The sequence below is a fragment of the Dermacentor andersoni genome, chromosome 10 (assembly GCF_023375885.2).
Source record: "Dermacentor andersoni chromosome 10, qqDerAnde1_hic_scaffold, whole genome shotgun sequence".
NCBI lineage: Eukaryota > Metazoa > Arthropoda > Arachnida > Ixodida > Ixodidae > Dermacentor > Dermacentor andersoni.
In genome coordinates, this window is record NC_092823.1 from 115618672 (window position 1) to 115635352 (window position 16681).

The 16681-nt window shown below is 45.1% G+C and overlaps 1 protein-coding gene across 1 annotated transcript in view; it reads right to left on the reverse strand.

Annotated features, from left to right (window-relative positions):
* Window positions 1-6843: 6843 nt before the first annotated feature.
* The window catches only part of MRP (Multidrug-Resistance like Protein 1), a 79500-nt gene continuing 69662 nt past the window's right edge, over window positions 6844-16681 (reverse strand). The window contains exons 26-28 of the mRNA XM_050192259.3: window positions 13547-13713; window positions 12194-12388; window positions 6844-10825 (exon numbers count right to left, since the gene is read on the reverse strand). Of these exons, the coding sequence (XP_050048216.1) occupies window positions 10714-10825; window positions 12194-12388; window positions 13547-13713 (474 nt within the window). The 3' untranslated portion in view covers window positions 6844-10713. The remainder of the gene's footprint in view (window positions 10826-12193; window positions 12389-13546; window positions 13714-16681) is intronic.

The window sequence follows — 16681 nt, forward strand, 5'->3', positions numbered from 1 at the left end:
TGCTGACATGCTCATATGTTCTAAAAATCCGTTCCTTGCCAAAACATAAATGTTACCCAATAGTTAACAAATGCCCATCTAGAATATTATTTACAAACAAACCCCAGGCTATCAGACCACTCCTTCTCCGTTTTGAAGAGAAATTACAAGAGTTAGATGTAACGGACACACTGCCTAATATTGCCCAGAAACCCAAACCACTGCCACCATGGTACTGCTTGCCTTCTGTTTCTGACTTCTCATTAACACGATTTCAGAAAAAACTAACGCCGCAGGAACATATATTACAAGAATATTTAGCACTAAAAGAAAAATATGCGGAATATACAGCATTTTATACCGATGGTTCCAAAGCTGCACACTACGTGGGATGTGCTGTGATAGAGGATAGCTGGGAAAAAATTGTACGGCTGCCACAATGTGCATCAATTCTCACTGCAGAGGGTCATGCAATTTCCATGGCTGTGGAAAGAATAATACATGAAAACAAGGCGGGGACAAAACATCAAATTTTGTTGGGTGCCGAGCCACGTAGGAATCTGTGGAAATGAGAAAGCAGACGAGAGTGCAGCTAAAGCTCGAAATAAGGAAATAAAAAACATAAGAATTCCTTACAGAGATTGCATGAAATTAGTGTGCCATAAACTGAAAGAAAAATGGCAGTCCGCATGGAACAATCAAACGAACAATAAGCTACGCCTTGTAAAACCCATCATACAAGAGTGGAAGTCATGTTCACACCAAGAACGTTTTATTGAAGTTGTCTTATGTCACCTCCGCATTGGACACACACACATTACCCATAATTACTTGCTGACAAAAAAAGACAAGCCAGTTTGTGACAAATGCGGAAACGAACTTACAGTGACCCACATTTTACTCTCCTGCAGACAACTTGAGACATTGAGAAAAAAATATTTTACGCCATTTTACAGCGAACGCATTCCTTTTCATGCTTCACTGATTTTAAGTGAAGAAGCGCTGGTAGGGACAATTCATGTATTTAGCTTTTTAAAAGAAGCCGGTTTTCTTGAAAAATTGTAAAGCGTGACCTTGTTCTCTTTTACATCCAGTGACACACCTCATCCACCTTCTCATGTCTGAGAAGAAGGCTGAGGTGTTTATTTAATTTGTTGGAATCCTCGGGATCCTCTATCAGAAAAGGATCTTTTGAGGTTACCCATCTTTTTCCTACATTATAACTTGTGATTAGCGCATGATAGCCTTATGCGCCATTAAACTCAACATCAACATCTTTTTGAATAACATAAACACTACTCCTTAGTATTCAAATTGGATTAAGTCGTCTTTTCTTTAAATTGTTGTCATATGCTTGGTAGAGAGTGATAGCATCGGCCAATATGGTTTCAGCCCATCTTGACATAAAACGTAGTTCTGCATCACTCAGGGAATATTGCAAAGGCGCTCAGGGAAAACCTGGAAAACTCGGGGAACTTGTAACTGTCAACTTGGTAGACACCCTGAATAGCAATATTGCAGATCTAGTACACATGGTCTGGACCTGCCCTTCCTAGAACGACCCGAATAGATATGAAGAATCCTGGGAGACCTTATTACTCAACCGCGAAGCGGAAGAGCAACGCAAAGTCATCGGTCAGCATCCCAGTCCCAAGGGATTCCGGCCGACGTTTAGGGGAATGAATAGAGGTTGAGGCTAAAGCCTTCTTCTCTCCCCCCTTTTCTGTCATTTTTGACGGGTGCAAATAAAAGTTATTTCTCTCTGTCTTGCGCCGACAAAGAACACACGCATAACACAGGCTTGCGAGAGCGGCAGCGAGGGTGACATGGTGACGTGGCGCCGCGGCTATGCGCTCTCCCCTCACGCAACGCCTCACGCGCTACCGAGGCAACTGTAGTGTTCACTTTCTCCCGCCCTGGTCCATCAAGGCGTGCTCATGCCCGGCGTTCCGGCTCAATCGGTGCCGTTTCATTAAAGGGGCCGCACACGGCGAAAAAATCTGACAATTGTATACTAAAGCCTAAGCATTCTTTGCCACTGGGAATACCATAGGTAGACGTGCATGAGCTAGGAGAGGCAAGTAAGCAAAACTAAGCCAAACATACTCGCAGCCGACCCAAGCAATGTTTATGCATTAGTAAACAATTCTTAGAATTTCAGTCACTTTCTATGTCTTCCATCCCACCTGGCCACAACAAGAGCCGGGAGAGCATGGTCTCGATAACACAGCTGTAGAAAACGCGGAGACTATCGATTTAGAAGTAAGGACTCAGTTTGACCGATGGAATTTTTTATTTCTAATTATTTATAATCAGGTTAAAGCTAATTTATCTGTAACTCTAATTTCATCAGATCAATGCTCTGACACATGCGCAGTTTACACATGCAGCCGCAAGTTACACGGAAGGATACATTTAAATATAGCTTTTTTCTGAGGGCGATTAAAGAATGTAATGAATTACTAAATGCAGTGGTCATATCTCCCTTCGTCAGTCATTGTACGGCTGGTTTGGAGACTTATGCTCTCAGATATGAGTACATCTTAGCAGGAAGAAGTCCTCAGCAACGTTTCCCGCAGCGGCGAACACGTCCTCCTAGCAATCGACATCAAAGGGGCTTTCGACGACGTCAGCCACCATGGAATCCTAGAAGGGCTGGTCAACATCAACTGCGGCAAGCGAACGTACAAGTATGTTCAGAGCTTCCTGAGCCACCGCACGGTGGAGCTGAAGATGGGAGAGATCCAGACTCCAGTGCACCAGCCTCCCAACAAGGGCACACCACAAGGTGCTGTCATCTCTCCCACGCTGTTCAACATCGACATGATCAGCCTTGCAAGCAAACTGCAGGATGTAGCAGGTCTTCGGCACGTAATCTAGGCAGACGACATAACACTCTGGACCACAACGGGGTCCCTCGTTGAAAAAGAACGGCTGCAAACTGCAGGAAATCTCATCGAAGAATACGTCAGCCAATGGGGACTACAATGCTCCCGCAAGAAATCTGAGCTCCTATGAGTCTGGCAAGGCTGGGGTAACCACACAGTCCCCACAGACCCAAAAAGAAAACTCGAGGTACACCTCAACGGGTGCCTCATACCAGAAAAGCCATTGCACAGGGTGCTGGGCATGTGGCTGCAGTCCAACCAGCGGGCCACACACACCCTTACACTCCTCAAAACCAGTGTCAAGGCGATATCACGCATGATCTCCTGCGTAACATCCAAGAACAGAGGCATGAAGGAAGGGGACTCCCTCCAACTGGTCAGAAGCCTGGTGGTGAGCAGAATCACATACAGCCTGCCTTACTACCACCTCACACAGTCCGAGAAAAAGCAGGCCGATACACTTTTGAGGATGGCTTTGAAGACCGCTCTCCGCCTGCCGATGAGTACATCGACTGAAAAATTATTGGCGCTAGGGTTGCACAACACCCAGTGAACTGACAGCGAACTGACAGAAGCCCTTTACATCTCGCAACAAAGACTTGCGCGGGCTCACTTGGGCCGGCAGGTCCTACAAATCTTGGGGTTACCAGCTATAACAACACGAACCCAAGAAACCTGCTTGATACCTCGTCACATCCAGGACAGGTTTCACGTTGCCCCGATACCACGTAACATGGATTCTAACCTACACTCCAGCAGGAGGAGAGCAAGGGCCCAGTACATAAAGTGTTCAGGTTCAATACCATGGGCCGTTTTACGGATGCCGCCATGTATGGGACGAACAACAAGGGCGCAGTAGCAGTGGTATGCGACCACCAAGGCCACGTTACCACCGCTGCATCGACCCGCCCCTGCACGATTACGGAAGCCGAAGAGCTGGCCATAGCGTTAGCCATCCGCAAGGGCCTACACGCAAACCGACCACTGACAATCCTCACGGCTTGTCAGCAGGCCTGCCGTAACTTCCTACAGGGAAGAAGTGGAAGACCTGCTGCACAAGTCCTAGCCCAAATACTCAAGGAGGACCCTGAGGACTACACCACCCAAACCATCATCTGGATACCGGGACACACTGGCATCACGGGCAACCTGCAGGCCGACAGAGCAGCTCGAGGATTCGTACATAACTGAGCACTCATCACACCGGCTGCAGCGGACCCTGTCGACCTCGACTATTCAGCCATCGTGAACTACCACACAGGGCGCCGCTTGCGATATTCACCACCCCACGGAAATCTAAAGACAGAGGATGCCGCTGCCTGGCGTAGGCTCCAGACAGGCACTTACGCGAACCTACACGCATTACATTGCATACACCCCACAGCCGACAGGGACGAATGCCCGTGGTATGGGGACACACCAACCCAATACCACATTACGTGGGAGTGCAGTGGGAGTGCGCACTACACAACTCTTCTCTAATACATCTCTACATTGTTATTATTAACCGAGGGTCCCGCTGCAGTCTTTGACTTTGGGACCCTCGTCTGTATATTGTTTCTTACCAATTCATTGTACTTAAAGAACAATAAACTGAATTGAACCCCGACACGAACACCATGAGGGAGCAATAGGAGGCACTGCTGTCCAGCTCGGCCCTCGACGACCAGCTCAAGCTGATCCAGAGAGCTGAGAAAATGGCAAGAGCCAGCGGAGCCCTGGACTAGGGGTCTTGACCATTAGTTTTTTTTTATTATTCTTTTAATAAAGTTCATCTATCTCAAGGGCTCTAGCGAGGCAGTGGTGCTGTAGACAATTTTAGCATCCGACATATTTTGTATATTGTATCGTTCTTTCACAATGCACCTTAATGCTCATAGTACACATCGTTTGTCATCACCATTATCTTATTATATATACTTTACGCACTTTAGAGCAACCATATTTAAAGCCCCTTTACAGCCACGTCACCTCAAATTCATAGAACTCATAACTACACTGTGAACTCATTACCACGGGCATGGTGCTCTTTGGCCATACCTGGCCCTTGCGCCATTAAACATCAAGCATTCATTCATTCATTCATTCATTCATTCATTCATGGTGTGCTGACCTGTACTGTATCTATTGTTAAAATGAACTCTCTCCAAACCTTATGGTGACAAGGTCCATATATATAGCTTGTAGAGCTTACTTGGACACCGCTTCAAGCTGTTTGCAAAGCATTACGATTTGTATAGTTTTCGTTTTATGTGTTCAAACGAAAACTAAAATGTGCCATCATTGCCCACCATTTATCTATTTGTTGCAGAGGCTCTCGTTTAATACGAAAAACGAGTGACCCAAAAGGCAGGGCTTACAAAACAACTGAAAGCGATGTTTTACAACGAAGCTGTATATGGTTAGCCGATTTGTCTGTGTGCTGGAAACTCCTCCAGCGCAACCCCATGCGCAAGAACAAGAGGGAAAGAGAGCCGCGTGATTGGCTGCACCAGCAGTGACGTCATTGCTCTCAGTCGCAGCCGAGCATGCGGATCAGTTTCTCTCCGGCTCCGAAATGGGTAGGACACACGTCATACATACTCCCGAGGAGCACAGCTCTTGATGAGCAACGCTGCGAGCAGAACCAGGAATGAACTGGTCTATGCTGTGCTGATGCTGTAGCCCAGGCACAAGAACAGGCTCATGCAACCGAGTGCAATTAGCAGCTGCGTACCGAGGATCCGGCAGCCTACCAAGCCGTCGTTTAATGAACCATCAGGATTCACACCGGGGCCGCACGTTTCAGCTTCGCTGGTTAACCATCTGTACGGAGTGCTTGGGCAGCGATTTCTTTTTTCAAATGTTCTCTGAAAAATCTTCTAGCATTAAAATACGAACATAATAACTGGTCACTACTGATTAATAAAAAAAGAAAAATACTGGCAGCTTCTTCAGGAGGTTGCTAACAACATTCAGCTTGTTTCATTCGCACAGAAGGCATCGTTTCCTTTTTGAAACTTGCTTTGTGTTAGGTGAGACAGTTGATACATCAGATCATGGCAACCAGCAGATCCAGCAAAAATATTTGAAGTGCTACAGGTGACATGGAGGTGACAGGTGACATGGAGAATACCTTAGTAACTTGCGATTCGCTGATGATATTGCCTTGCTTAGTAACTCAGGGGACCAACTGCAATGCATGCTCACTGACCTGGAGAGGCAAAGCAGAAGAGTGGGTCTAAAAATTAATCTGCAGAAAACTAAAGTAATGTTTAACAGTCTCGGAAGAGAACAGCAATTTACAATAGGCAGTGAGGCACTGGAAGTCGTAAGGGAATACATCTACTTAGGGCAGGTAGTGACGGCGGATCCGGATCACGAGACGGAAATAATCAGAAGAATAAGAATGGGCTGGGGTGCGTTTGGCAGGCATTCTCAGATCATGAACAGCAGGTTGCCATTATCCCTAAAGAGGAACGTATATAATAGCTGCGTCTTACCAGTACTCACCTACGGGGCAGAAACCTGGAGGCTTACGAAAAGGGTTCTACTTAAATTGAGGACGAAGCAACGAGCTATGGAAAGAAGAATGATAGGTGTAACGTTAAGGGATAAGAAAAGAGCAGATTGGGTGAGGGAACAAACGCGAGTTAATGACATCTTAGTTGAAATCAAGAAAAAGAAATGGGCATGGGCAGGACATGTAATGAGGAGGGAAGATAACCGATGGTCATTAAGGGTTATGGACTGGATCCCAAGGGAAGGGAAGCGTAGCAGGGGGCGGCAGAAAGTTAGGTGGGCGGATGAGATTAAGAAGTTTGCAGGGAAGGCATGGCCACAATTAGTACATGACCGGGGTTGTTGGAGAAGTATGGGAGAGGCCTTTGCCCTGAAGTGGGCGTAACCAGGCTGATGATGATGATGAGGTGACATGGGGGCTAAGATTGCTAGCACCTCGAAATGGTCTGAACACAAGCATGACACTGCTGCCAACTTTCATGAAAATGTCATTTTATTTCAAATGTCATAAAAAACACACAAAAAAACTGGACATTTGTGTTTCCACCAGCCCACATGGTGCATGCAGCAGCAGCGAGCAGCAAAACACTGGTCTGCAACCCGTATGCAATAAAGTACAAATGTCCTAAAAAACTATGGTACAAAGTACGCGAAAGAGGTATCACACTGGCTCTGTCACAAGCAGCCCTTTTTCTTTTTTTTTCTAGCATGCGTACTTCTGAAAAATGCTTATTAAATATTTATATATATTTATACATATATCAGAGCGATTGCAAAAGACAAAGATTCAATTCACAATGCCCTGTGCTGCCTGGAAAACAGTCCTTTGGCGGCAATTAAATACTATACTCGTGGCTGGAAGGTAATAAGTCCCCGCATGCCACTTAGCCACTTCAAAAATGTACGAATACAGAGTCGATGCGCATTGTTGTATTGCCACACTTGCAAGTCATGCGACGAACACAATTACAGTTTACTCGTTAACCCTTTCCGTACTGACTTGACGCCTGCCTTGAATCCTTTATATTGAAATACACAGGTGACAGAAGTGAAAGTTGTCAACTCAGTTTTTCATCTAATTCATCTGCAGATCTTACATACTGTACGTCTGTGGATGTTGTATTGCTTGCTGAGATATTCACCAGGAAGTGCGAGAACGCATTTTGACAGCATCCGAATGGCCTTGTATTCCCCCCCCCCCCCCTCTTTTTCTTAGTGCTAAAGGTGCCTAAGGTCCAACAAATGTCATCCTCCATAAAGGATGTGCAGCTAGTTTCTTCTCAAGTCTCAAATTTCTCGTCAGTACTGAAAGGGTTAACAGCCAGAAATCGCTCATGAAATCTCTCCACCACATTGCTTCTGATTATTACTGTATATGGACTGAAGGATTGACAAGAGGCTGACCAAGGCATCATCATATTCACTACGTACCAGTTTACAAAAGCAATGCAAAATCTTGTACAGTTGTGTGCAAATTTTCAACATTAATACCAAAGCAGTGTGTTGACACAAACCTAAGCTTTCGTAATTTCTTTTTCTCTGCATTTTTAAATCGTGCAAATAGAGTCGCACAATTATGAAACGCTTGCCGAGGTTTCAATGCCCAAAAGTTTTCAAATTACTGGCGAAAAACTGGTAATATCTCGAGCCACATTAAGAAACAATATGCAGTGTTGTCCATTGTTTGAGGGGACAATGCATTAGTATTCCAAGCCAATGCAGCTTCAACATTCTCCTTTGCAGCCGATATGACGCCATCAGTGGCCCTACACTGAAGTAAAATTAGCAAGCACGCAGGTCTTTCACATCAAGAGATGAAAGATTCCTGCCTTAGTTCACACTAACTACAACAGGTGGCACTGGTGAGCAACAATTTGTGTTGATTGGAGGGCTGGGCCAATCGTTACAGATTAACACTGCCAAGGCCAGATCAGGTTACAGAATCAGGCCACTATGAGCAGTAATGCATGGCATTTTCCCAAGATTGGACAACAATAGGGAGATACACAAAAAAAGCATAACGAGTCTAAAGAACACTATTATATGCATTTCTCAAAAGGCCCCCTTCTAAATATTTTAAGGCTGAAGCTGCAGAAATTCTACGAAAAATTACACGAGATGTGTAAACACACCATGCCGATTAGCAAAGGTACACAATGAAACACTTATGGTCTATTCAAATATAGACAGTGCTGAACACATAGACAGCTGCGTAAAGTGAATAGTACGATGACATAGTATAACGAATGAAAAATGCGGGAGCAATCAAACAAATCCGCGACTTTTGTTCGCACGTGGTAGCACATTACGAGGGGGGAAAAAACATGAAAACACTGATGCAAGAAACACTATGATGAGTGGCAGTCATTGTTACAGCCCCAACAAATGTGACACTATAAATTAGAGTAATGGAACATTTAGTGCAAATAAAGGCAGAAACGCAACATATTTTCGAATCCTCATTATGACCAATAACACAACTTCAAGGCAAAGGTACCAGTAAGGTTTTTCACATTCCGCTTTTATGAAGTCCTTGTGATGCACAATGTTAAGTCAATGCCCAAACCGAGCCTGAACAAGCAGCTATAGCCGGCTCCAAAAATGACTACAATAACAGTGCTGCATCTTATCGCATCATGGCAATGGCATTAAAAAATGGCCCAGTATTTCCGGAGTGCAGCATATAAGGACAAATGGCACAAGATCCCAGATGCTTCATAGGTTCACTCAATATGGTAGTCCTAACTGCTTGTAAAATATATTAAAAATCATCAGTCAGTGCAAGTTGGCTATAGATGCGTGGCGCTAACAATATGAGGTGCTGTTATGCAGCAACAACTAAATCCTACAGCTCATCAGAGTGTAGCTTTAGATGCTGAAACTTTCCTGCATAGTTCACGCCAACTATAATAGATGGTGCTAGTGAGCAACACTTCCAATTGACTGGATAACTGAGCCAAGCCTTGTAGATAACCAGCGCCAAATACAGATGAGGTTAGAACAACTATGACTAAGATTTGGGGATTGCTGAAGTAACCAGCAGATCACTAATGATTGATCAGTTCAATGTTTTCTTTTTTCAAGTTTTTACTACCACAATAATAGATGGTTCTCATAAGCAATGCCTTGCACTCTTTGGAAACTGAGCGAAGCCTCATGGATTGCCATTTAGAAAATCGGGTCAGTTTAACCCAGCTGTCTAAAGCACAGCTTACAGTCTGCACTACAACAGTAACTTAAGTTGAAGTACCTTGATCTTGTAGACGCTTTGCACATACATTCATCATTCTGTCCATGAGCATGTACTGACAAGGAATCAAAGAGAAGTTGCACAAAGCCTCAGGCACTTGTGTCAAATGTTGGCCCTTGAAGCCTGTTCATTTCTTGACAGGAAGCTTGACTACGGTTCGCCATTGCAAATTTAAACTTTAAACATAAAAAAAAAGTATGAGGACTACTGCAAGCATTTTTACAACAAGTAGCACAGTCCCTAAGAAAGTTGGCAATGAAGACCCCTTCTCATTTTCAGGATCGGCACATGCCAACGTCACAGGCCCCTTCTTTCTTATGACTAAATTGTTTTTATTCTGTGACAAAATGTTGGTTACAAAAGCCTTTGAAATGTACTCTTCTTCGAGATTCCTAAGAAACCTACTTCATCTACCTAACACACATTTCGAACGGACTTCAAGAAGTGACCCTTTGCAGCTTCTCGGCACGATATGGATCCGTGGCTTTTATTCAATAGCCAAGTATTGATATAAAAATGTGTTCACATTCCTTTGCTCTCCTCCGAGATTCCTACAATGCTAACCCAACCCACCAGAAGACATTCACAATGGACTTCAGCTCTTCTGCGAGCCACAACGCCTCCAGGACACAACATAAGTCTATGTGTGGGTTTTGACATGTGAAATGAAAGAAACCCTGCCTTTTGCCACTTCAGCAAACCCACAACCTAGCTAAAAGGAGCACGGGTTAAGGAAAGGTGAACAAAAGATGTCACGCCGAGCAATCCTGAAACAAAAGCTCGTAAGCTCACTGACGGCGTGGGAAATGAGCTTCTCCATAGCAACGCAATGCACAGGGGCTAAGAGGAACTCGAAATAAAATGAAAAAGAACACAAGATAAATTTGAAATCTGCACAGTGTCCTGACAGGGCAGCCGCTGCAATCTAAGGCATGCTTGACGTGCCCACCTATGCCTGGTGAGATGGCGGACAGGGAAATGGGAGTGTGGTGAGAGCGGAAGGAAAAGGTAGGGGCCTAGAAGGATGGCGGTGGTGAACAATGTGCATAATAATATTAACGATAATAATAACATAGGCTAATTGTGCATCGTCAATCAGGCGAGGCCTGCGTCCTTGGCCATGCCGTGAAAGATGGAATTCTCGGCGGCCAGCAGGCTGGCCGGCGTGTCAAACTCGGCCACCCTCCCTTGCTCCAGCACCAGGATCCTGCGCATCAATTGGTGATCGGTGTAACTGATCGGCAGTTTTGAGGGTGAAAACGACAAACTGGAGCTCTAAAATGCACATATAGAAATTTATTGCAAGAGAACGTAGCTGACCATACATATGAGACAAAACTTTCTGCCAGACATGTGAAACAAGAAAGGCCCACACAATATTCATTTCAATGATGCCCTGCCATAAGGCTGCAAGACGGTCGTCATCGCTTCAGGGCTCCGCAGTTCCAGACTTTCATGACCCACACGGAAATCCAGCCCTTCGAAAACAGCTTTTGATGCAATGTGTACTGACTAGGGGTGTGCGAATGTCAAAATTTTCGAACACGAATTGAACATGATACTTAGCCTCAAATATGAAATAATGACATACACGTGCACTTATTAGCAAGTTGTTTTATTTTTAAATGTTGTGACACTGCAATTACATTGTCATTGGTAAAAAGTTTGAACTAGTAAGCTGTTATACTGAAACACTGTACTGACTCGTGTTAGCTTTGGAAAGTTGAATAATTTCTGTTAGTTCTCTGTTCTTGCAAACCTGTGCCCTATTATACCGTGTCAATTTCCTGCAAACTCAGAGGCACTTGATCCTATACTAGCTATCATTCATCGCATTTGCTGTCAAGCAATAAGCTCAGGATTGGGTGTGGAACCTGCAAAAAAGTGCACCCTCGCTGTTCACAAACCTAACGCTAAGAACCTTGTTTGCTCTCGCACAGCCAGCAACAATTCGATTTGGTTTGAATATTCGTGTCCAGTAGAATATTCAAAAAATTCCATATACCTAGTTTTCAAATCGAATACGAATTAAAAATATAATATTCAAAATTTTTGAACATTCACACGCCCCTAGTGGTGACCTCTATCGAAGTCGCCTTTATCATTTTCACAGCTTTAATGTAGAATTCTGTATAATTCAACCCTGACGGGACTGAGAATATTGATCAAATTATCTGGCGTGTCGAATTGAACAAGATGATAAAAAAATGCCAAAATTTACCGCTGATTCATTTGGTGATCCAAAGTGGAAAACTAATGTAGAAATTACGTTAAAGCTCCTAAACAAAGCAAAAATCTAACGCGCACCTGGATGCCAAGTGTTGCATATCTAGCGACCCAAATTGGTCGGATGGTTGGTTTCGAGCCTGTTTTTCGCAGCACAGCAGCCCGTGCTCTACCGATTAGAGCATGGACTACCCAGCGAGCAAACTTGACGGGAAAGTAGTTGAGTGCAGACAAACAGACATACACCGCAAACTGCGTGAAGCTCCCAAAGAATGCTAACTGCATTAAAACTTTATCACTAAGAGTACACCGAGGAACCTAGAGGGGACAACGCCAGCACTACACCAACCTGTCGTAGTCCAGGATGGTGTTGAGCCGGTGGGCGATGGTGAGGATTGTGGAGCCGGCAAACTCCCGCCGGATTGTCTGCTGGATGAGCTCGTCTGTCTCCATGTCCACGGCAGCTGTCGCCTCGTCCAGCACGAGCACCTTGGACTTTCGCAGCAGGGCCCGTGCCAGACACAACAGCTGACGCTGGCCCACACTGCGCATTTCAAGAAAGCTTCATAAGCTCACGTATAACAGCCCTGTACTCAAAGGCTTTCTTAAAGCTAAAGTGTCAATGTTATGTTTTATTGCATCATGCTTTTAACGAAACCCCATTACCATAGCCCACAGCACTACTTAGTCAGTGTCATTATTTTAGCAACTATATGTTTTACGCCATCCACAGCGACCGATTTTAGGCCTTTTTACAGCCATGTCACATATAGCATGAGAAATTCATTGTCTAATTCATTGTCTACATCATTCACAATGCACCGTTAACATTACCTTTGTCATGGCGCTCTTTGGCCATACCTGGCCCTTGCGCCATAAAACACCACACATCATCATGAGAAAGCTTGAGTGGATGTCAGTGTGCCAGTATCGCATTTGCAGACTTTTTTTCTGGCTGTGAAGGCAAAGCTAGAAAACCAAATTAAGCATGTGGAACAACCGCCGGAGATACACTTGCTGGGCTCCCAACGCGCACCTCTTTCCAAAGAAAATGGTTTCATAACTGCCAGAGCATTACAATCTGATCCAAAAACTGAAATTGCTTTCGAGGCATTGGCAATGGCCCACCGTCAGAGCTAGTGCTATTGTCACTGTGCTCACATACCGACAACAGAACTAGTTCTCACGTAGATTGGTGGTGATAATGCGCTGCTTTACATGCTAAGTTAGTGGCAACAGCCACGTCACATGTTGGCGAAGTCGAGGTGTGGGTCACAATCACATTTAAGAGTTCAACTGTACAAGAAATGATGAATATTAAATGCAATGGATCGCATGGAGGTTGACACATGCTTTGTAGACAGAGACAGTTGTCTGACAGTGGGGATCGGCATCAAATGTTAATTCATATACGGGGAAGCTAAATTCTGCAGGTTTCATCTTTATCCGACTGACAATCGGAAGCATACAACTTTTTTTTCCTCGTTGTAAAATTGGGTATGCACGATATTCCAATGCAAGTTACTTTCTTCCCTTGAACCCATAAAAAACATGCTTCATGTTAAAAGTGAGTGAATATGGTAATTCGGCCCTCTCTCCTATGGGTCTACTAGGTGATGCAAGGTTTACATGATCCAAAAAGAATCATTCTCTAAAACGAGTACAATGGCAGGAAAGCTGAAAGAACAGAGCATGAACTGACCTGAGGTTCTCGCCACCCTCCTGAACTTCATGCTCAAGGCCGCGGTCGAGGCCCGAGATGAACGTCTTCAGGTGCGAGAGTTCCAGGGCTGCCCAGATCTCCTCATCGCTCTTGGACTTGAATGGGTCCAGGTTGGTGCGCACGGTGCCGGAGAACAAAATCGGGTCCTGCAGCAACGGAATGGTGGCAGTGAAAAGGACATCTGACGAAAATGCACTGCATTCAGAATTTCATTCTGTACAACATTTTACGACATGATGAGGTTAAGCAAAGTGCACAGACAGAAACAACTGCACAAAGCAAAATCACCGTCGAGGAACACCAACATAGGGGAGCACTTGCAGTAACAATGTCCGCTGCTGCGTCAGCTGGGCCGGCCTCTCTGCGGCACGCTCGACGCTCATTTTGCACCGACAGGGGGGGGGGGGGGGGGGGGGGGGCGGCGGCTAGAGGGTGCAAGTGAGATGTAGCATTGCACGGGTCTCTACTCAGGTATATTGAATATTTGGAAAATCGAATATCAGATATTCGATTTATGAACGAAATTATTTCAACATTCACTATTTGATTCGGTGATATTCGAGTATTTGCACACCCCTTTGTGTGAGCGACAGAGTGGACGAATGAACAAGTGGAGAGCGCAGCGTGCGGCTCATCAAGTGCAAGAAACGCTGCTCTTTTGCAAGGTGACGTCTGTGCTGTGCAGGGTAAGGTACTGATATGAGGCTGCCCCCTGTTCATGGGCCAAGTACAGTCGAACGTCGTGATAACGAAGCGCTTGGGACCTCCAGAATAATTTGTTATACAGCTCACTTCATTATAAAGGGTCGCGCATGGCACAGCTCATAACAGAACTTGGACATGATCATTCCTTCGTTATACAGGGCACTCCGTTGTAGAGGTGTTCGACTGTAGGCAGTGTACAAAACATGGCGGGCATTGCGTCTTTCTGACATGATGCATGACGCTTCCAGAGCATGCCGCCAGCATAAGCACAGCTTTCATGATCGGTGTCTATCACTTGGAAGAAGCCCTTACAGTGCGTGGATTTGAAAACCATGGTTGGGGTCGGGTTGCATTCCCCAACATTTATGTGACATGACCTTGGTCGGCATGGTGCGTTGTGAGGAGGCACAATAGTACAGAGGCAATGGACCGATCTTTCGGATGCCTTTATGGCACCTCACATACTCCATAGAGCCAATGTATAAGGACATATGAAATTTCAGATGCTGGAAGCCTTCTCTATCCGATTTTCTGGACTTCTTGCCATGACTGCAGGCCTGAAATGGCAATAATCGTAGCCATTCTGATTATCTCACACGCCGATCAGTAGTGTGCTCTTGCAAGCTGATCCACTTGCTGCTGTAGTAACCTCGGAAATGCCAGGCCTAGCTGCTTCGACGTTCGTAACAAGCTTCCTGCTGTTCAGCGCGGCATTTTTCATTGAAGGAATTAGCTGGTGTCTGCCTCTGTCATTCTTGCCGGTGGTTTTGAAGCGCAGAAAGTACGACATCGAGCATGCATTGAGCCAGTTCCAGAAGGTCAGCTTCGCCGCAATACAGCGGTGCTACGCAGTGAAGCATACCAAAAATAAAGGAGGGGGGGCACTGTCACGCGACACGGTATGTATTACTTATTTATACATGTGTGCACCTACCAGCTCCTATCACAGTACGATCACCGATATGCCTAGTAAGTGTACGGGCCGGCCTTCAGGCCTTGAGAGCTGTTCTGGACAAGCCTGTGGTGATTCGAGCCCTTGGAGGCAGTAAAAGGCATGCTCACTTTAAATGTGTAAGCACTTTACCCAATGAGAAAGCCGTCCGTCTGTCCTGCAAGATGACTGCTTTCAAGAAAGTGCCCTCACGCTGTTTTCACTTTAACGCCAACAGAGCGGCACTCATGGAGTGCTCACGGAGTTCACTTTCGCAGATCACATTCAAGGTAAGGGCCCACGCGACTCTCTTCAACACTAAGCAGCGAGAATACAGCCCACGAAGCTATGAGCAGTCGGCACTCTTTGTCGGCATTACAGATCGCTTTCAAGGTACGGTCTGCGCAGCGGTGCCATACGAAGCCGCTGCCCGAGTGCTTCTGGTCACAGTTCATAATGGCTCGATGCGGATGGATAAGGCGCTAAAGAGCAATAAGAGCTTATAAGGATCGGAATGTCACCAATGCTCCTTGTGCCGCGGTCTGCACCAGTTCGTGTCGCCGCAGCGCTGTCGTTTGTACTGGCCAGATCAAGTTTCACAATACTGATAATGACACCAGGCTGCGTCTAGATCAGCAAGTGGCACAACGCTTACGCATATTTAGACAACTCACTCAGGTGTTCCTGCGTGAAATCTTATTTTTCTAACTGCACAATTTTTTTTACATTCTCACGGCTCCTAGAGAGCCAGAAAAACTGGACGTTGACTGTAAAAGCTTTGGTTGAGCATTAGATCCAGGTGCTGTTGTAGCTTTTTCTTTTGCGAGTGCTCGCGGGTCGGTGCTTAAGTATTCAAAAACTATTCCATAACTATTTCATATTGAAACGTGCGAGTGGAGTTTGAATATTAACTATTCGACTTGAGCACTGAATCAAATATAAATATGTTTGATTGTTTGTACAAAATTAGCAACTATTTACACATGCGTACAGTAAAACCTTGTTACTACGAACACCACATTAAAGAACTTTTTGGAAAGCCCTTGCTGATGGTTACAGTTTCAATGTAAAAATATTTCAGTATTGCGAACTAAAGATTAATACCTCACTTTTCAGAATAACAATAGTTATTCAGTTTCCGTGTCATGCTAACAATGCCTCAATACTACAAGTTAATATCCCGAAATCTGGGGGTTCTCAGATTTCTGTCACAGCAGCCAGAACAGTAGGCTAGCGGACGACAAGGTGCAGAAAGCAGATGCTGCAGCACGTGAGTTTGGAAAACCTGAATCTGCGCCGGAGAAGAAAAATGCAGAAGGAGACTTTCCTTCTTTCGGCCTTCTTTCTGTGCACGGCTCTTCTTTCTTACATGCTTCTTTCTTCAGCCATACCAGCTACACGTGTGGAAAAATGTAACCTGCGTGCCCACGGGGTTGCCACATGGTCTCACTTTCTGGACTGTGTCAATGCTTGTCATT